Genomic DNA, 22,617 nt, shown 5'->3' with positions numbered 1-22,617 from the left:
CCTTGGAGATTGGCTGCTCTGGATGTATCTGAGACCTACTGGCAGTGGTTTACAAGGACAATGGACATGACAACTTGTTTAAACCTCTGGTATCCAGAGCGCCATCACATCTTAATGCAGTTTGTTACTGTTGACATGAAGAGATGGTGGGAAGAGTTCTGGGTGCAATGACAAACCTCGTCTCACTTTATCATTTGCTGGCACAGAGTCTCACAGATTTGCTGCCCTTTCTTCCTTCTAAGCATGAGACAAGGCATTTGTGAAACGTGGCCATTTAATACCAGTGGATGTCACAGTAGAAAAGACACACAAAATTATTATTATTATTATTATTTACTGCATTTGTATCCCACATTTTCCCACCTATTTGCAGGCTCAATGTGGCTTACAGAGTGTTGTTATGACATAGTCTTGACAGGATCTTAGATACAATCAATAATAAGCAGAGATTGGATGAGGAATTAGAGAAGGTGTTAGATAGGGTAGTGTAAGAGGTATATTTTGATATCTGGGTGGGTTGGTGTGGTGATTTTGTGTCGTTAAGGGTTCTCTTTGTAGGCTTTGTTGAAGAGATGTGTCTTCAAAGATGTGGTGCCATCTTCACCACACTTTCAACGACTCGGGTAATACTTATGGCTATGTGATTACCACAGGGGAATCAGATAGGGTGGGGGGATGGAATCTGCTTAAAGAGCAGAAGTGAGGACACCAATTACTAGTTGAGAACAGATACAATTATAAGGAACGCGTGTGGTGCATTTTCTGTTGTACAGTGAAATGACTTCTTATAATGCCCAAGATTAATAAGGGGGAAGACGGTCAACTCATCTGTGCAGAGCATGCATGAAAAGTTTCTACTTAGGTATGACGAGAAAGGGGTTCATATTCCAAGCAATTTAACTGGGTAGAAACATCTCCCGGCCAGTTACATCACTGGTCATTTTCAGGGGCACTTAACTGGTTAGCGCTAAACTGAAAACCAGCTATTTTGGGGGCACTCAGAGGGTGAAGTGAGCACTTGGTTATAGACCAGTGTCTATGAGAGAGGCTGCCCCCCACTCAAACTACAGATCCTTGGTGCTTATCCCGGGCTTTACCCTTCTCTCACCCCACAGGGAAGGACCCTCTGTGCTTTTCTTAGGAATTCCTGCTCTCTTTCTCTCTCTCTCTTGCTTTTTGTCCCCTCCACCCCCCCTGGAATACTGGTCCATGCACCCTCTTATTTCTTGGTGTTTCTCCTGAAATCTGCCTCCATTCTTCCTGAAATTATATCAAAAGACTGTATATAAGTACATAAGCATCGCCATGCTGGGACAGACCAAGGGTCCATCCAGCCCAGCACCCTGTCACCGACAGCGGCCAAAAGAACAAGCAATTTGTCCCGCCCATCCTAGAAATACTGCATTCCCTCATCCATTCAATAATATTCTATGGCTTCTTCCTACAGGAAACCGTCCAACCCTTTTTTGAAGTCTGCTAAGTTAACGGCCTTAACCACCTTTTCTGGCAGCGAATTCCAGAGTTTAACTACGCGTTGAGTGAAGAAAAATTTCCTCCGATTCGTTTTAAATTTACCACACTGCAGCTTCATCGCATGCCCTCTTGTTCTACCATTTTTGGAAAGCGTAAACAGACCAAGAAAAAATATATTTATCAATAATCTAAACAGAAGTCATGATTCATGATTAGTGGAGGAGTGGCCTAGTGGTTAGGGTGGTGGACTTTGGTCCTGAGGAACTGAGTTGGATTCCCACTTCAGGCACAGGCAGCTCCTTGTGACTCTGGGCAAGTCACTTAACCCTCCATTGCCCCATGTAAGCCGCATTGAGCCTGCCATGGGTGGGAAAGCGAGGGGTACAAATGTAACAAAAAAATATTTTCTGATATATTGTGTATCTCTTTGTTGTTTAAATGTTATTAATTACAGATCTAATCCCTACACCACTGACCGATTCCTGTTTTATTGTATTTAATATAAAAACATTTCATATTTTCCTTTAAGCACAATCTGGGCCATAAGGAAATGTTGGTTCCCAGGTCAAAATGAAAATATGAAATGTTTCTCTTCCTCCAGCCTTCCATTATGACGTCCTTTCACATGTGAAATGATTACTTCTGCATTTGACCCAGAAATCATATCCTCACGACCAGGCTCCACCAGGACAATTTCAAGACACTCGGCAAATCGCTGCTTTCATCTGTAGCGATTTTACCAGTGACCTGCGTTAAAATACTTTGTTGAGATTGGGAGCAATATCTACACATCAGCAACCCAGGCATAGGAGCCAACTTTTCAAAATGATTGGGGGTACTGAATTTTTTTATTTTTTTTTTTACAGGTGGTGCATTCCCCCTCCGAGTTCCAGGGCCCCCCTCCCTCCCAGTTCCAGGGTCCCCCCTCCCTCCCTCCCAGTTCCAGGCCCCCTCCCTCCGAATTTTAAAAGTCATCTATCTTACCTCGTCGGGGTTAGGGCGGCAGCAGCGGTAAAAAGCATGTAGGCTCGGCTCGGTGCTTAGTTGTTTTCCCTTCTCTCTCTCAGCTCTGGTCCCGCCCTCATTTCCTGTTTCTGCAAGGGTGGGACCAGAGCTGAGAGAGAGATAAGGGAAAACAACTAAGCACCGAGCCGAGCCTGCATGCTTTTTACCGTTGCTGCCGCCCTAACCCCGAAGAGGTAAGATAGATGACTTTTAAAATTTGGAGGGAGGGGGCGGACCTGGAACTCGATGGGAGGAGGGAGGGAGGGAACGAACTTCCGGTGGGTGAACGATCTTCCGGTGGGCGAAATATTGGGGGTGCGCGAGCACCCACAGCACCCACGGAGTCGGCGCCTATGAACCCAGGAATCACACTCTCCTGTCCAGGCAACTTGGGTTTATGCTTTTTTAATTAATATTCTTTGATGACTGTCTATTTGTACGTTTGGTTTTCTTATGTGTGGTATGTTGTACACTGCGCAGAAGTGTGTCGATAGGCAAATATATGTGTATGGAAACAAATACAATTAGCTGTAACATTTGCAGGCAATAAACGTAACCGAGATATTTTGCTGGTATTATTTTCTGAATGCTTTTAGTATTTTATCTAAGTACTTTATAGAGGCAGCAGTTAACATTACATTTCTACAAAAGATATTACCATGGTTGCAGCCTAAACCCATTTGATTTGGCAGCAGCGGCCAAATCAGATGGTGGTTAATTTACTGACAAAGAGATGCAGCATCACTGCTGGAAAACCACCAAGATCTTTATTTAGGTAGAATTTTGCCCTGGACATGAAGAAAACCTGAGCTAGTCTGAACCTTCAGAAGTCAGCTTGTGTTGGGCCAACAGGATGTAACGTGCTAAAGATCCAACTGGCTGACTCGCCTCTGAAATACTTCAGAAAGCAGAAGGGGGGGGGGGGGGGGGCATGCTGAAGTGGCACGTGCCAGAAATCAAATAAATTTATCAGTTTTGACGTTTGAATTTCCTTTGAGGAGAAGTACCTGTGAAATCAGCACAGCTTGCTAATGCAGCGGTGCCTTGTGAAAACAAAACATCTCTCTCTCTCCTATCTGTGTGTGAAATGCTGACAGAATAATTCATGCAGCCCTCCAGAAAGCTAAGAGCATCCAGCCTTCCCCTGGCGCCTCAGCCTTTCTCTAGATTGCTTGGCGCCTCGCATTTAAGGATGGACGGACATCGGGTTATGAAGCTGTCAAGTCTGTTCTCTCCAGAGTGTCTTGTTTTTGCTGAGCTAACGCTCAAAGCAAAATAATAAATAAATTTAAAGGGGAAAAAAAATATATATATATTTAAAAAATACAAAGTGGCAACATTTCAAATGGAAGTATTAGAGCAATTCAACTATTTGAAGCAACTCAACGAGGGAGACTATTGCATTGTGACAATCATCAGATGACATTGCAGGGAGAGTCACATCATTATTAAACATAAGTAACTCATTACAAATTGCGCTTGGCCCAGCTCAGCTCTTACTTACAGTGGAAATACAGCTCATCATCTCCGTCCTGGCTGGCCTTGCTGTAGCCGCATTGTCTAGGAAGAGAAACAAAATGACCCTTAAGTGTCCGGCCATCCCATCAAATGGGTATATTATGAGCCATCTTGCCCTGGGGCACAGGGAACTGGCCCTCCTCCTCCTGGGCTAGGATCTTGTGTAATGTTGACAAGCAGAATCCCAAAGTAAAATGTTCCCTTGTGGTTAAAGGGGATGCCAGGGGCAGCTGGGCCTGCTTTGTACACGTCGAAGTAGAGAAGAGCATTTGACTGAAACATTCCCTATATCATTTTCAGTGTCCGTGTGATGCAGGGGCGTAGCCAGCGGGAGGGGGGTGTTCAGAGCCCGAGGTGAGGGAGCACATTTTAGCCCCCCTGGCGCCACCGACCCCCCCTCCCGCCATTGCCGACACCCCCCCCACTGCTGCCACCACCAATAACAACTTTGACCCCCCCCCCCCCGACGACCCTCTCGGTCCCCCCTCCCGCCGTCAACCCGCCGTTGCTGTCTGCTACCTTTGCTGGTGGACGTCCCCAACCCCCACCAGCCGAGGTCCTCTTCTTCATTCGTTCTGAGTCTGACGTCCTGCATGTTGTACGTGCAGGACGTCAGAAACAGAACGAAGGAAGAAGAGGACCTCGGCTGGCGGGGGTTGGGGTCCCCCGCCAGCAAAGGTAGGCGACGGCGGGTTGGCGGCAGGAGTCGAGAGGGTCATCGGCAGGGGGGTCCAGGGCCAAATCTACGGGGCCCAGGCCCCCATGGCCCCACGTAGCTACGCCCCTGATGTGATGTCTATGTTAGGGAGTTGTGAGAGAAGGAAAAGAATCCTTTGACAGTTCTAAATGAAGGCCCCGCAGTACATAACCCGCCAAACCACACTCCGTTAAGCTGGAAGCCCAAGTGAGCAGGCAGACACTACTGGCCTAAATTCCTTGCCTTCTCCCACTAAAATGATCACAGCAAGGCTCCACATTTTAGCTCCAGCTGTGGTGAGCAGTAGGTGCTCAGAGCTACTAAACAAGGCACTGAATGCAGGAGCAGCTCATGCAAGGATAACATTTAACAGTTCAGTGCTTTCGAGGAAGGATTTTAAAAATGAATGTATCCATTACTAAAAGATTTTTCAGATTTTCTGGAACACAAAAGAAGATGTTATTTAACTGATAACGAGGTAAAAAAAAAAAAAAAACAACCTCCACAACGGGGATGGTCTGGAGCCCTTAATCCAGTGCTTCTCAACCCAGTCCTTGCGGCACAAAGAAGTTTCAGGATACCCACACTGAATATGCATGAGATAGATTTGCATACACTGCCTCCCTCTGTATGCAAATCTATCTCATGGATATTCATTGTGGATATCCTGAAAACATGGCTGGCTCGTGAGCCCTGAGGAGGGGGTTAAGAAGCACCGCCTTAATGTACCCCAGTTCCTCACATGTGACATCCTGACACATGGTAACAATGAGCTGCCCTGATTCGGTGCTGTACATCTCGGAGGTCCTTCCAAAAGAAGCTCTGTAGAATGAGGCAATAAGTATGTAGATACCAGTACACTAATACCTCGGTTTTTGTTGACTTCGGTTATCGTCAGTTTCGGTTTTCGTCGATTTTTCTGCGAAAAATTTGTCTCGGATTTCGTCGGTGTTCCCACATGACCTCGCTGTGCTAATTTTTTGAAATCAAAGGGCGACCCACGTGTTCTCCTGCTCATTGATTCATATGGAAATAACCGCCTCGGTTTTCGCCGATTGTTTTCAGACGGATTATCGACAAAAACCGAGGTATCGCTGTATTTTATTCATTTGCATATAAACATATGAATTTACATAAAAAGAGTCTAGTTATCTGCTCTTCTGTAAATACACAAATTTGCAGGTGTGAGGTCGCATGGGCGGGGCACACACACAATTGCAAAACGTATAGAATCCGCCAAGTTATGCATCTATCTCCCAATCAAGGCACGAGCAATTACCCCAGCTCTAAGGCTGGCATGGTGCTTGCGCAAATATTCCTGGTTATAACAGAAGGGCCTGTTTTCTTACATAACTGCTCTCCTCATACATAACATAACATAGTAACACAGTAGATGTCGGCAGATAAAGACCTGTACGGTCCCATCCAGTCTGCCCACCAAGAAAAACTCATTACATATGGTATGTATACAGATCCATCCAAATGATCATATGATCTGGTATATCAACAGGGCCTACTACAGCATCACTCATATGCAAGAACAGACTCATGGCGATTAAAAAACTAATCTGAGACCAAGTAGAATGCGCTTTTGACAGACACGTAGGGAACAGGAAAAATTAGCTCCTGGCCCGACCTGCAAACCAACGTAGCAGCAAAGAAAGAAGCGGACCAAAAAGAACGAAGCGCTGAACAAATTTATTATGACAAGACACCCAACACGGCCACGTTTCGCCCTACGGCGGCGTCGGGGGTTGAAAACTATTGGGGATGAATCCAGTGCTGTCAAATACAGCTAGTGAGGTGCTGAATCTGCTTCTGTGATAGAAGAACTGCTTTGCGAATTTGCACCGGTTTATAACTATTAGGGGAGTGCAGGAGGTTTCATCCCCAATAGTTCGCAACCCCTGACGCAGCCGTGGGGCAAAAACATGGCCACGTCGGATGTCTGTCTTAATAAGTGTATTCAGCGCTGCTGCTTCTTCTTGATGCAAAATTATTTACTACATCGAACTCTGAAAAAATAAAAGACCCCAGCTTACTTCTTAATGAATGATATTTGCCAGCAGCCTAATCCGAACGTCTGTGGGGTTAATACAAAGTGCCACTGTACCCTTTAACAAGATTGCACTGGAGGTCATAAAGCCTGATTTCCATGTCTTCCTAAGAGGTCTGGTGAGAACAGCGCTGGGCTGGGGTTCATTCCTCAATCTGCAGCTTCAGCCGTCCAACTGCCACCTACCCTCAAGCTTAGAAAAGCATGCGTGCATTTTTTTTACCGTATTTTAAATAGGCTTGAGCAATAAAAATCTAAGGGAAAAATCACTATACAATCACTTCTTTAAAAGTGTGTTTATAATGTTGAGATGACTTTTTTTTGCAAATTTTATACACCAATAAATGAATGATATCAGTTTTTCAAAGGGGATCTTGTTAAGGGACATAGCTACATCGAAGATAAGAGTGAACCTCCACTGAGCAGTCTAAACAAGCGTACCTAAATTACGAGGGGCTCATTGCCGAGAGAAAATGTCTCTGGTTTTCAGTGCTGCCACCTAACTTGACTTACTAAATTTAAGCACGGTTACAGCAGGTCTATGGTTTTGCTGTTCCATTGCTTACCAACCCTCCCTTCAGAGCCTCTACCCCCATCCCCATCCCGACCCAAGCAACCTTATCAGAATAAAAAGGTTGTCTCCCTTCCCTCACCATGACCCTATTCTCTCTCCCATCTGCCCAGTCTTAAAAGCCATTCCTCGGACTTCCAGATGCCTCAACTAATGCTTTTCACAGATTTCATGGCTGATTCTTAAATCACTTATGTGTCATGTTTCAATAATCGTGTACCACAATGGCTGTTAGAACTCAGATCCTGCGTCCGATACTGGCGACTGCATTTAAGTGCGTGCAACCAATGTTCTTTCTGTTACAGAAGCATGGTGGATTCTAATGAAGGTGGACAGCACAGCCGATAAACCACAGATACCATTAGTTGAAGTAAGTGCAGACAAATACCTTCTCTGAAGCAATTTTGAAAATGTCAGATGTCAAGAAAAACTGAAGTGCTCATCATACAAACAGACTACGACCACAGACAAGTCCTGTAAAGTCTATCTAGTCTGTATAATTTTTATCCTAGTCATAGACTCCAGCTGATCTCTTTTCCCTTATTTTTTTTCCTAATTCCCACTGATACGCCTTGGGAACCTGGCGAGTCGCTTCATTTTCCATTATGCTTATGACCACAGAAGCGTCGATTGTAAGCTGTCTCGAGCAGGGACCGGCCTACCTGAGTATACAGCTCACCTTAAGCTGAGATTTGGGAAAGTTTAGTAATTCAATCTAAAACCCAAATTGAAGAGCACTTTTTCTAAAACTCACTCGATCCACTTTTTGTCAGTTTTGAGCGATGCAATTAATTTCATTCATCAAGGTAAGATTCGTTAATCGTAGCTTTAGTCCTGTGCCAGAATTCACTAAGGCCATGAGTTTGGGCACAGGAATAAGCTACAGTAAATTAATCTTGCCTTGAGGAATGAAACTAATCACCACAGCTCAAAACTGAGAAAAAGTGAACTGAGTTTTGGAAAAGTGCTTAACCCAGATCCTTTTTGAATTCTGTTAAGGTTTTTACTCCCACTATCTCCAATCTGGAGACCATTCCATCCTATACTCTTTCCATGAAGAAATATTCCATAATTTTTTGTTCTGAATGTGGCACCTTTGAATCCCATATCATGTCCTCTTATTCTGCTTTACATGCATGTAAAATACTTTTGAGGTATTTAAATATCTGTCTTACACCTCTAGGACGGTGTTTCTCAAGTCCAGTCCTGGAGTACCCCTTGCCAGTCAGGTTTTCAGGATATTCACAATGAACATGCACGAACTTGATTTGCATCCACTGCCTCCATTATATGCAAATCTCTTTCATGCATATTCAATTTGAATATCCTGAAAACCTGACTGGCACAGGGGACTCCAGGACCGGACTTGGGGAAATACTGCTCTGGGGACATAGAGAATTAGGCCTCTAAGTCTTATTCCATAGAGATTTTGGGGCAGACCACACACATTCATCACCTCCTTTCAGTGGCGTAGGAAGGGGAGGCGGTGCGGCGGTCCGCCCCGGGTGCACGCCGCTGGGGGGCTGGGTGTCGGCTCCGCTGGTTCACTGCTCTCTCTGCCCTGGAACAGGTTACTTCCTGTACCAGGGCAGAGAGAGCAAGGAACCAGTAGAGACGACGCAGCTCCCAGAGACGACGTGCATTCAGGGCGGAGCGCCAGTGGTAAGAATGCGCTCCGAGGGGGGGGTGCGCGCCAAGGGGGGCTGCACCGTGCTGCACCTTGGGGGGGTGCGCAGTGGCGACCCACCCCGGGTGTCAGCCGCCCTCGCTACACCACTGCCTCCTTTGCAGATCTACCTTCTTCCCTACAGCCAATTCTCCATTCTTCCGTCAAGAGTACTCATGCAGGGCCTACACCATTTTTGACACCGTAACACTTCACTGCATTACGCTTATTCTTACAGTCCGAAACCACCACCAGGTTCAATGCAGATTATGCGTAAACGAAATCCAATGCAAGTCTTTGAGAATTACAATGACATCATTATGATGTCTTAGGAGTGGAGGAGTAGCCTAGTGGTCAGTGCAGTGGACTTTGATCCTGGGGAACTGAATTCAATTCCCACTGCAGCTCCTTGTGACTCTGGGCAAGTCACTTAACCCTCCATTGCCCCTGGTACAAAATAAGTACCTGAATATATGTAAACTGCTTTCAATGTAGTTGCAAAAACCTCAGAAAGGCGGTATATCAAGTCCCATTAACAAGATTCCATGCACAATCTCGAACAGTAGCAACATTCCATGTAGAACCCCAAAGAATAGCAAGATTCTGGAATCCTAAAGAGTGACAAGATTCCATGCAGAATCTGAGTAGCAACATTCCATGTAGATCCCCAAAGAATAGCAAGATTCCGGAATCCCAAAGAGTAAGGAGTGGAGGAGTAGCCTAGTGGTCAGTGCAGTGGACTTTGATCCTGGGGAACTGAATTCGATTCCCACTGCAGCTCCTTGTGACTCTGGGCAAGTCACTTAACCCGCCATTGCCCCTGGTACAAAATAAGTACCTGAATATATGTAAACCGCTTTGAATGTAGTTGCAAAAACCTCAGAAAGGCGGTATATCAAGTCCCATAACAAAGATTCCATGCACAATCTCGAACAGTAGCACCATTCCATGTAGAACCCCAAAGAATAGCAAGATTCTGGAATCTAAAGAGTGACAAGATTCCATGCAGAATCTGAGTAGCAACATTCCATGTAGATCCCCAAAGAATAGCAAGATTCCGGAATCCCAAAGAGTAAGGAGTGGAGGAGTAGCCTAGTGGTCAGTGCAGTGGACTTTGATCCTGGGGAACTGAATTCGATTCCCACTGCAGCTCCTTGTGACTCTGGGCAAGTCACTTAACCCGCCATTGCCCCCTAGTACAAATAAGTACCTGAATATATGTAAACCGCTTTGAATGTAGTTGCAAAAACCTCAGAAAGGCGGTATATCAGTCCATTAACAAGCTTCCATGCACAATCTCGCACCGTAGCAAATTCCATGTAGAACCCCAAAGAATAGCAAGATTCCGGAATCCCAAGAGTAAGGAGTGGAGGAGTAGCCTATAGTTGTCAGTGCAGTGGACTTTGATCCTGGGGAACTGAGTTCGATTCCCACTGCAGCTCCTGTGACTCTGGGCAAGTCACTTAAACCCGCCATTGCCCCCTAGTACAAATAAGTACCTGAATATATGTAAACCGCTTTGAATGTAGTTGCAAAAACCTCAGAAAGGCGGGTATATCAAGTCCCCATTTCCCTTAAAAACTCTTTAATGTATTCTGATACAGGTAACATGCATTCCCTTACCAATTCTCAAGTCAGGTGGGTCACTGAACGACCCTGCTTTCAATACTCCTGGCTCCTCCAACTAACCCCAACATTGCTGTGTCAGAAGGGTTCCCACCCCCAGCAGCCCAACTTGCAGTAGAGCATCAAACACTGCTTCTCCCGCCTGATGACACAGAACACGATTCAACCCTTCGTGGAAAGGGTGTAGGATGGAATGGTCTCCAGATTAGTGGGAGTAAAAACCACAGCAGAATTCAAAAAGGACCTGGGTTAAGCACAGAGGATCCATAATTCAACAGAATACTGCTCAGCTCTTACATCTGAGGAAGGTATTTTTTTATTTATTGCATTTGTATCCCACATTTTCCCACCTCTTTGCAGGCTCAATCAGTTCTGGGCACAAGTGATAGGTAACAAGTGCTTCACCATCAGTCCCAGGAGCACGTGGCATAGAGAGAACAAGGAAAAACGGAAAACTTCAACGACCTTCTCACCTTCTCCATATCATCAAACCAACCACCATGGAAAGCAGGACTATCATACCGCCAAAGGACAGGACAAGGATAATGACAATGGAATTCTGTTCACTAGAGGCCACGGCCACTGAAAAACAAAAGAGGCGAGAGATCCCACTTATTAATGCAATACAGTCTATTGAAAACGCTCAATAAGCACTTAAGGACAGGAACAACACACACAAAATGTATAAAAGCAAACAAGGCACAAGGGCAATAAACAAATATAAAAGGTCATTAAATAACAGTGCATGATAATCTTAAAAATCCGTCTTTCCTCAGACTTTAGTGGCATTTCTAGATACACTACATCAAAATAGAGTTGGATGTGGAAATATGAAATCGCTAGACTCAATACAAAAATTATATCCACCATATGAAAATGTCCTAAACAGTGTTTCAAATACTACAATTTTTTCAAATACTAGAATTTTTGGGAAGGAAAAAAGGCCTCATAAGCTCATGAACCATATAGATTTAATAGAGCTGAACAGAAATAGAGTGGAGGAGTGGCCTAGTGGTTAGGGTGGTGGACTTTGGTCCTGGGGAACTGAGGAACTGACTTCGATTCCCACTTCAGGCACAGGCAGCTCCTTGTGACTCTGGGCAAGTCACTTAACCCTCCATTGCCTGCTGCATTGAACCTGCCATGAGTGGGAAAGCGCAGGGTACAAATGTAACAAAAATAAAATAGATACTTTTGGAGATTCTACATGGAATGTTGCTACTGTTGGAGATTCTACATGGAATGTTGCTACCGTTGGAGATTCTACATGGAATGTTGCTACTGTTGGAGATTCTACATGGAATGTTGCTACCGTTGGAGATTCTACATGGAATGTTGCTACTGTTGGAGATTCTACATGGAATGTTGCTACTATTGGAGATTCTACATGGAATGTTCCTATTCCAGTAGCAACATTCCATGTAGAAGGCTGCACAGGCTTCTGTTTCTGTGAGTCTGATGTGCAGGACGTCAGACTCACAGAAGCAGAAGCCTGCGCAGCCACATTGGTGATCTGCAAGGGTCGACTTCTACATGGAATGTTGCTAGTGGAATAGCAACATTCCATGTAGAATCTCAAATAGTAGCAACAGTGGAGGAGTGGCCTAGTGGTTAGGGTGGTGGACTTTGGTCCTGGGGAACTGAGTTTGATTCCCACTCAGGCACAGGCAGCTCCTTGTGACTCTGGGCAAGTCACTTAACCCTCCATTGCCCCATGTAAGCTGCATTGAGCCTGCCATGAGTGGGAAAGCGCAGGGTACAAATGTAATAAAAATAAAATAGATACTATTGGAGATTCTACATGGAATGTTGCTACTATTGGAGATTCTACATGGAATGTTGCTATTCCACCTGCAACATTCCATGTAGAAGCCTGCGCGGCCACATTGGTGATCTGCAAGGGCCGACTTCTACATGGAATGTTGCTAGTGGAATAGCAGAATCTCAAATAGTAGCAACAATGGAGGAGTGGCCTAGTGGTTAGGGTGGTGGACTTTGGTCCTGAGGAACTGGGTTTGATTCCCACTTCAGACACAGGCAGCTCCTTGTGACTCTGGGCAAGTCACTTAACCCTCCATTGCCCCATGTAAGCCGCATTGAGCCTGCCATGAGTGGGAAAGCACAGGGTACAAATGTAACAAAAATAAAATAGATCTTAACGATCTATGATGATGAGACGATCGTTAAGCTCTGTTCATCTCTATTAAATCTATATGGTTCATGAGCTCAATGAGGCCTTTTTTCCTTCCAAAAAACCATAGTGTTTGAAAAAATTACAGTATCTGAAACACTGTTTAGGACATTTTCATACAGTGGATATTATTTTCGTTTCTAGGTACAACCATTGTAGAAGGCCACAGGCATATTCCTTCTTTCTACACTGAGCAGTAAGAGCAGTAAATCCCAATACATAAATGACAATTAATCAATGTTACCAAGCCACGGTGATACTTCAACGCAATTCTCAGGACCCATAAATTGCTCTTTATCCCTTGAACGGTTGTGTGGAAACTTCTCAGCCGAATGTTTTCAAAACTAAAATGAAATGAAACGCAAGTCCATCTGTGAAAGTTAGAGAGAAATTTGTTCCTGGAAGCAAACGGTCATGCCTCAGCTAGCGATGGCCCCTTTTTGTCAAAGGAAAAGAGGTGAAGGACTGCTGGCCAAGCTAATGAATCGCCCAACCCCATCGACCCTACGAATTTTAAAACGGCTTCCTTCCATATTGCAAAATTAACCACATTAAGACATAAGAAGCCAGCTTGCTGCTTTTCAGTGAACCTATCAACAGCTGTTCGTGAAAGGCAAGAGATTTTATTTTCATTCTGAAGGTGATGCACCGTACATTTCATGGAACTCTAGGCTCGGAAATACGGACCTGTCAACCAATAAGCAAGCTTCCATTTCCATGCACTGACTAGACTTTCTGTTATGTAGAACCGATGGGACAAAAATGTCTTTCTTAACCAGGTTAATACCTTCCTGCCTATACCTGGCAGGCAGATTGTAAACAGCTATGAATTCAGATTTAAAAAGAAATTGTTATTGAACTTGATTCATTCAAAAAAAAAAAAATCGCATTTAGTAAGGGTTGCAATTTAAGGCCTTGCTGAACGCAATCTGTACAAAGTCACAAAGGCATTCTTCTCAGGATTCATTTACAGCTGAGGTGAGCTATTAACTGACACCCTGTAATCTTCCAACTCCTGATTTCAGACAAGAAGCTGGGATTCCACTGAAATCCACAGGCAAAAAAATCAAAACGACAGAAATTGGAACAGTTAAATGTCATTTTCAACTAACATCCCCAACCACCACCATTAAATGTAGGCTACAAGGCTGTACAGAGGGCTGACAGTGTGAAAGAGCGGTTGTACCACTGGACCTTTGACCCTGGAGATCCCCAATGTCTTTCCTCTATACCCTGCCCCATTATGCATCCTATTCTGTTCTTGCATTTCTGTCCTCTAAAACCAGTGAGAAATGCAAGCTAGGGTTGTAACCTGGATCGTCTTTATCAACTGACTATGGGAATGCATGTGATTTTGCAGTTCCTCAATGTGCAGGTATCTTTTTTTTTCTTGAAGGCACACTTATCTGGTGAATAAATCATGAGCACAGAGTTGTCTGCAAGACAAAGGCAGATCTTCCAGTCTGTCTGAGCACTTACTTTCTCCCACAGTCTCCACCTCAATGCTGGGGCCGTAGTTCCCGTAGTCATGAGGGGAAGAGATGCGTATTTGGAATATGTAAGTTGTGCCAGGCTTAAGGTTGTTCACAGTGACAGCTGTTGATGCCGTTTTGACCGTAGAGTAACTCAGATCTCTCTGGTCCTGGAGAGGGGAAGGGGAAAAACACACCACACATTCAGCTTGCTGAAAATAATATACATCTATTCCCAAGGATATGAGGCTGGTCGACCATTAAATTGTTTTGTAGCTTTTTCCAGTCTGAGTGTTTCAGAAAATTGGCCATTGAATAGGCAGACTCGGGACCATAATGGAATGGTTCCTTAAACTCTTACGGGATGACATTCAGGCTGTGGCAGCCGGCGGTTTTAAAGGTACTGACAGCCATGGACTGAATTAGACAAACATATTCACTGCTAGGCCATGCCTGGCATTGAGTATCCTGTTGGTCAGACCAACAGTCCATCTAGCCCAGTATCCTGCTTCCAACAGTGACCAATCCAGGTCACAAGTATCTGGCAGAAACCCAATTAGTAGCACCATTCCATGTTACCAATTCCAAGGCAAGCAGTAGCTTCCCCCGTGTCCATCTCAATAACAGACTATGGACTTTTCCTCCAGGAACTTGTCCAAACCTTTTTTAGACCCAGATATGCTAACCGCTGTTACCACATCCTCCGGCTGCAAGTTCCAGAGCTTAACTATTCTTGAGTGAAAAAATATTTCCACCTATATATTTTAAAAGTATTTCCATGTAATTTTTTTTTGAGTGTCCCCTGATCTTGTATTTTTTAAAAGACTGAGTAGAGAGGTGTGGTAGCCATGTTAGTCCACTCTTAAAGGTCATCAATAGAAATCAAACAAAATAAAACATGGAAAAGAAAATAAGATGATACCTTTTATTGGATATAAATACATTTCTTGATTAGCTTTCGAAGGTTGCCCTTCTTCGTCAGATCGGAAATAAGCAAGTGATGTTTCTCTTATATATATATACTATCTGCTACCACATTTGCTTATTTCCGATCTGACGAAGAAGGGCAACCTTCGAAAGCTAATCAAGAAATGTATTAAGTTATGTCCAATAAAAAGGTATCATCTTATTTCTTTTCCATGTTTTATTTTGTTTGATTCTATAGATTCTACATGGAATGTTGCTATTCCACTAGCAACATTCCATGTAGAAGTCGGCCCTTGTAGATCACCAATGTGGCCGCGCAGGCTTCTGCTTCTGTGAGTCTGACGTCCTGCACGTACGTCAGACTCACAGAAACAGAAGCCTGCGCAGGAATGTTGCTAGTGGAATAGCAACATTCCATGTAGAATGTCCAATAGTAGCAACATTCTATGTAGAATCTCCAATAGTATCTATTTTACTGTCATAGTAATGCTTGAAGGTTTTCACTTATATACACTGTCAGCTAGCACATTTGCTTATTTCCGATCTGAGGAAGAAGGGCTACCTTCAAAAGCTAATCAAGAAATGTATTAAGTTATGTCCAATAAAAAAGGTCTCATCTTATTTTCTTTTCCATGTTTTATTTTGTTTGATTTCTATATATTCTACATGGAATGTTGCTATTCCACTAGCAACATTCCATGTAGAAGTCGGCCCTTGTAGATCACCAATGTGGCCGCGCAGGCTTCTGCTTCTGTGAGTCTGACGTCCTGCACGTATGTGCAGGACGTCAGACTCACAGAAACAGAAGCCTGCGCAGGAATGTTGCTAGTGGAATAGCAACATTCCATGTAGAATGTCCAATAGTAGCAACATTCTATGTAGAATCTCCAATAGTATCTATTTTACTGTCATAGTAATGCTTGAATGTTTTCACTTATATACACTGTCAGCTAGCACATTTGCTTATTTCCGATCTGAGGAAGAAGGGCAACCTTCGAAAGCTAATCAAGAAATGTATTAAGTTATGTCCAATAAAAAAGGTATCATCTTATTTTCTTTTCCATGTTTTATTTTGTTTGATTTCTATAGATTCTACATGGAATGTTGCTATTCCACTAGCAACATTCCATGTAGAAGTCGGCCCTTGCAGATCACCAATGTGGCCGCGCAGGCTTCTGCTTCTGTGAGTCTGACGTCCTGCACGTACGTCAGACTCACAGAAACAGAAGCCTGCGCAGGAATGTTGCTAGTGGAATAGCAACATTCCATGTAGAATGTCCAATAGTAGCAACATTCTATGTAGAATCTCCAATAGTATCTATTTTACTGTCATAGTAATGCTTGAATGTTTTCACTTATATACACTGTCAGCTAGCACATTTGCTTATTTCTGATCTGAGGAAGAAGGGCAACCTTCGAAAGCTAATCAAGAAATGTATTAAGTTATGTCCAATAAAAAAGGGATCATCTTATTTTCTTTTCCATGTTTTATTTTGTTTGATTTCTATTGATAACCTTAAAAGACTGAAAAATCGGTTCACTTTTACCTGTTCTACACCACTCAGGATTTTGTAAACCTCAATCATATCCCCCCCCTCAGCCGTCTCTTTTCCAAGCTGAGGAGCCTTAACCTCTTTAGCCTTTCCTCATATGAGAGGAGTTCCATCCCCTTTAACATTCTGGTCACTGTTCTTTGAACCTTTTCTAATTCTGCTGTATCTTTTTTGAGATACAGTGACCAGAACTGAATGCAATACTCAAGGTGAGGTCGCACCATGGAGCGATACAGAGGCATTATGATACTCTTGGTCTTATTTTGCATCCCTTTCCTACTAATTCCTGGCATCCTGTTTGCTTTTTTTTTGGCCACTGATGCACACTGGGAAGAAGATTCCAGTGTATTGTCTTCAATGACACCTAGAACTTTTTCTTTGGTGCTGACTTCTAAGGTGGACCCTAGCATCAGGTGTAACTATGACTTGGATTATTCGTCCCAATGTGCATCACTTTGCATTTGTCGACATTAAATTTCATCTATGGTTTGTGCCCCAAACTGAGATATGATATGTGCATATTTATTCTCTTTCAAAGCATATTCTATGATTGCAGGTGCTGCTTCTCCTACTAACCTACAAATGCACGCGATCTGCAGCCCCTCCTTACCTCTCTACCCTCATCTCCCCTTACATTCCTACCCGTAACCTCCGCTCTCAAGACAAATCCCTCCTTTCAGTACCCTTCTCCACCACCGCCAACTCCAGGCTCCGCCCTTTCTGCCTCACCTCACCCCATGCATGGAACAAACTCCCTGAGCACATACGCCAGGCCCCCTCCCTGCCCATCTTCAAATCACCGCTCAAAGCCCACCTCTCCAATGTCGCCTTCGGCACCTAACCACCACACTTCTACTCAAGAAATCTAGACTGCACCAACTTGACATTTTGTCCTTTAGATTGTAAGCTCCTTTGAGCAGGGACCGTCCTTCTTTGTTGATTTGTACAGCGCTGCGTAACCCTAGTAGCGCTCTAGAAATGTTAAGTAGTAGTAATATATATCTCTATGGTGGGGGGGGGGGAGGTGTAGAATCACAAAGTTGATATTGGTGAATAAATGATGCTAGTCAGCGGTAGAGGGGATGACTTTCTTAGGGTTGAAAGCAACGATATGTTTCGAGATTGCATCATATGAGGTTGGCGAAATGCCGACTGCTGTGTTTACAATGCCAGGGTTTAATCAAGAAGAAGCAGAAATGTGCAGAGTGTCAGATGGGACTCCAGTCACCTTGGCAGCGCACATGCAATGCCGATTACCGCCCAGATAGCGCTGCGCACCGGTTAGCTTGGCAGAGTTTAAAAAGGGTTTGGACGGTTTCCTAAAAGGACAAGTCCATAGACTGCTACTAAATGGACTTGGAAAAATCCACAATTTCGGGAATAACATGTATAGAATGTTTGCACGTTTGGGAAGCTTGCAGGGTGCCCTTGACCTGGATTGGCCGCTGTCGAGGACAGGATGCTGGGCTTGATGGGCCTTTGGTCTTTTCCCAGTATGGCATTACTTATGTACTTATTGCACACGTGGTGGTCACGTGTAAAAAATGAAATTACCATGTTGGGCAGACTGGATGGGCCCTGCAGGTCTTTCTCTGCCGACATTTACTAGGTTACTCAGCAGGCGCAGAAGTTTTGCAGGTGCGGCCACCCAGGTACCTAACCTGGTAAAGACAGAAGAGCGCAAAAGGCAACCGTTTCTGTCCAGTTAGGAATAACTCCATATGCTCCGTGTCCGCCATGACTCTACTCATAACCACCCTGGACAGCGGTATGGCAGGAATGGAAAATCAGTGGCACTGTCCAGTCAAGTGCCACTCAGTATTCTCTCTTGGTCTGCTGATTGGGGTTCAAGTGGGCAAGGAGCCTCACATTGGTGGTGGAGATGAAAAATGGTAATGGAATTCAAACAGGCGTGGGATAAACACAAAGGAATCCTGTTTAGAAGGAATGGTTCCATGGAATCTTAGCGGAGATTGGGTGGCGATGCCGGTAATTAGGAAACAAAATGGGAGCTGGGTAGACTTCTACGGTCTGTGCCCTGATCGTGACTGAATAGATATGGATGGGCTTGAGTGTAAAGTTTAAGGGGCTTCGACGTTAGCTTCAGAACTTTTAGTACAAGAACAGTGCTGGGCAGACTTCTACAGTCTGTGCCCTGAGAATGGCAAGGACAAATCAAACTCGGGTATAAAGTATCACATACCATGTAAAATGAGTTTATCTTGTTGGGCAGACTGGATGGACCATACAGGTCTTTATCTGCCGTTATTCACTATGTTACTTATGTTACCTGCTCACTTAAACACCTTTGAATATCTATCCCAGGAGTACAGGTGCCCAGAATCAGCCCTAACTCCCTCATAGAATCTTCATCTGCCCTGTGGCCATGCGTGAAACTAAGCCTCCACCTTACCTCTACCTGAGAAGGCCTAGGAGCAGATCGCCTACAAGAATCAGTATTCACCTTGAAGGACTCCATAGTTCCTCACATATCTCAAAGCTTCCCTCTTCAAGATGGACTTATCTCACCAAGGCTTCTACAATCCCCAAATACAATAGCCAAGGTGGTTTTCATTCCTGACATCATCTTTCAGCAACATTCCATATCAACCCAAAGTTCTCCTAAGACCTCAACGTTTCATGTTCTGACATATAGCAACGTCTCCTGTTGGAAGCTGTGTCAATAAGACTTACTACTCTCCACCCACGACTTACAAGCCTGATTAACCAAACTCCTCCCAACTATATCAGGTTACTGCCGCTTACTGGCTCTGTAATTCCTTTGTATTCACTCCCAGTTGTTAAAGGCTGCCAATGGGTCAGCTTTTGCATCTCCTCAATGAATATGCATGAGAAAGGTCTGCATGCCTATTACTTCCAATGTATGCACATTTTCTTTCATGCATATTCATTAGGGATACCCTGAAAACCTGACCCACTGCGGACCCTCAAGGACTGGGGTGAATACCAAGGGTCTAGGTTATGCAAAGTGAGTGGTAAAGAGCAGAGAAGAATAAAAAAAAAAAAAAGGCAAAAGGATCTCTCCTTTGAATGTGAAAGAACCAGGCACACCCGTTAAAGGGGGGGGGGGCAACCACAACCGGGCTGAAGGCCAGCGAAGACAGAAGTGTGGGGGAGGGTACAGGGAGGGCCAGCTAGACAGCAGAGGTATTAGTGGGAGGGAAACAAGGGGTAGCAAGGGGAGGGGGCAGGAAAGAAGGGGAGGAGCAAGGGAGGAGGAGAGAGGAATTCGAACTGCACAGGAAGTCCTTTTGAATTTGGAGGCAGGAGAAGAGCAACGCCCACCCACCCGAGAGGCAAGGTTTGTCGCAGCGAGGCGTTAAAACTACAATGTTTACGCACAGCCAGCAATGGGCACACAGCAGCTTGACACATAACAGTTACAAGTTTGGGGTAACTACTGCTGCAGAAAGAGTTGTGTGGAAAGTTATCAAGTTGATGCAAATGGTAGGCTTGCATGTGAGCAGCCTTGTTATAAGGAAACAACGTGTATACAGCTTGTCTCCTGGCTTCGACGGCCGGGAGGCCTAGAACATCATTTTGTAAATGTGGTAGGTGCCTCCTTCAACGGGAAACAACGTGTATACAGCTTGTCTCCTGGCTTCGGCGGCCGGGAGGCCTAGAACGTCATTTTGTAAATGTGGTAGGTGCCTCCTTCAACGGGAAACAACGTGTATACAGCTTGTCTCCTGGCTTCGGCGGCCAGGAGGCCTAGAACGTCATTTTGTAAATGTGGTAGGTGCCTCCTTCAACGGGAAACAACGTGTATACAGCTTGTCTCCTGGCTTCGGCGGCCGGGAGGCCTAGAACGTCATTTTGTAAATGTGGTAGGTGCCTCCTTCAACGGGAGACACCTAGTGACGTCGGGTGCTAGGAAAACAGCACAGGGGGCCACAGGGGCTTGGTACGGCTTGGCCTGTGGCCCAGAATATGCAACTACGTTTAGAAGCTGTGTACCCAGGTAGAAATGCAAATGCTGGCATAATGATTATTAGAAGATGTAATGTAATTTGTTTAAGTTGTAACAGTTTTGATGTTCCTGGCTGCGGCCAAAATAAAGCCAATTCTATCGAAGATACGGCTTGTAGTGTGGTATTGAAGGGGGCGGGGGTTGATACGTCTGAGTGTGTGCCAAATGCCCGAGTTCTGCTGATGAGTCAAACATTTTTAAGTGCTAGAGTGGTTCTGCCATGACAAAGGACACTGCTGAAGACTTTTGTCAGGGGATTAAATACTTTTTTTTTTTGTAAAGCTATTCTTTCTAATTGTCATACTATTAAAAGCATATTAGGGAAAACAATTATTGTTCTGCACTTCTGAAGTCAATAAAAAAACAAAACATTTTACAATTCCCACATCATTGAAATCTGGATATTTGAATTCCGCAGCTCAGCAGGAACTGAGATTACTTTCCATCAGACAGAGAGGATACGTCCCGTGACATATGGCCCTAGCGCTGCACATGTACACGTGCAGTACAAAGTGCTCTAATCAGCTCTGCCGTGAAAATTACAGATACAGTGGTGAAAACTGGTGGTTATTTATTTCAGGTAATACAGAAAAACGTCCGTGTGATTGTTTTCATTCCGCAAGTTGAATCCGGCAAGCAAATCCCCCTTTCGTACACGTTTTGTAATTAATGAATATTTGCTTGGTTTTATGTCTGTGCAAAGTAGAGAGGTGTGGTAGCCGTGTTAGTGCAAACAGATTTTAACGGGTTTTCTTTTTGTTACGTGTGTCCTGATCGCACCGTGGCAAAGCTGAGTCTTGGTGTAGTGCGGGGTCTGCCCACAAACTGCCCTCAGTGCATCTCCCTTCCTAAGGGGGTCAATTAGCAGCCCTTCTACTAAGTTGCGTAGACGCCAATTCAGAACTACCGCCTGGCTACCTCGTGGCCCGGGCGGTAATTTCATTTTTTCACATGCGCCCACTATGCGTGCCGGAAAATATATTTTATTTTCCGGCGTACGGTGGTAATCGGGATTGCATGTGCAATGACGATTACTACCCAACCTCCCTTGCACACACCACGCGGGCCAATTTTCATTTTGCCGCACATCCATTTTCGGCCACAAAAAAAAAAGAAATGTTTTTTTACAGGTGCGCTGAAAAATGATTCTGCGCGCGGCCAAAACATGCGCCTACACTACCGGAAGCCATTTTTAAGCGCACATTAGTAAAAGGACCCCTTAGAGACTGTCACCAGCAGATGGACAGAGTGCCCTCTATGATCTCAAGCCTTCACTATGTTTCTATAATGAGAGGGGGTGGTGGGATTTAACCGTTACATTGCTGTACTCAATTCAGTTAACTGGTGATCAGTTTAACAAACAAACACACAGCAGACAAATCACCACAAGCATGCCAAATGACAAAAAGGCAGTTCCTGGCCACCTTAATTTTGTCATGTAGTTGTAATGGTTGATATTATGCTGTATTCTGTAAAAACGCAAAACAAAAACCTTCCATGACGACATACCTTCTCATAATACTTGATTTCATACTCTGTGTTATTCATGGGTGGGTATCCCGTTTCCTGCCAAGACAAGATCACGCTTTTCTGTTCAATCCTATCTGCGCGGATATCAGTGATAAATAACGGAGCTGAAAAGGAAAGGAGGAAAGGGGGACAGAGAGAGAAGGAAGAGGCAGGAAAGAGAGAGAGGGAGGGGAAAGAAAGGGACAGGACGAGGGGGGGGGGGGGGGAAATCAAAGAATCAGTCAATCGGGAAAATATGAACTGCTGGAAAACCTTCATTCTCACAAAAGCCCCACGATCACCACCAACCTCAAGGCAATTACAAAAATCTATGCCCTCTGTTATATAGAGCGTTGCATTCT

General features: G+C 44.5%; 1 protein-coding gene across 1 annotated transcript in view; it reads right to left on the bottom strand.

The window, feature by feature from the left end:
- The window catches only part of LOC115481021 (ephrin type-A receptor 7-like), a 222,736-nt gene that overhangs the window by 33,588 nt on the left and 166,531 nt on the right, over window positions 1-22,617 (bottom strand). Inside the window, exons 6-9 of the mRNA XM_030220005.1 lie at window positions 22,256-22,380; window positions 14,283-14,445; window positions 11,086-11,194; window positions 3,983-4,038 (exon numbers count right to left, since the gene is read on the bottom strand). Coding sequence (XP_030075865.1) covers window positions 3,983-4,038; window positions 11,086-11,194; window positions 14,283-14,445; window positions 22,256-22,380 — 453 coding nt within the window. The remainder of the gene's footprint in view (window positions 1-3,982; window positions 4,039-11,085; window positions 11,195-14,282; window positions 14,446-22,255; window positions 22,381-22,617) is intronic.

This window comes from Microcaecilia unicolor, chromosome 11 (assembly GCF_901765095.1).
Source record: "Microcaecilia unicolor chromosome 11, aMicUni1.1, whole genome shotgun sequence".
NCBI classification, from domain to species: domain Eukaryota; kingdom Metazoa; phylum Chordata; class Amphibia; order Gymnophiona; family Siphonopidae; genus Microcaecilia; species Microcaecilia unicolor.
Note: the sequence above shows the minus strand (reverse complement) of the source record. Positions and strands in the feature narration are given on the sequence as shown.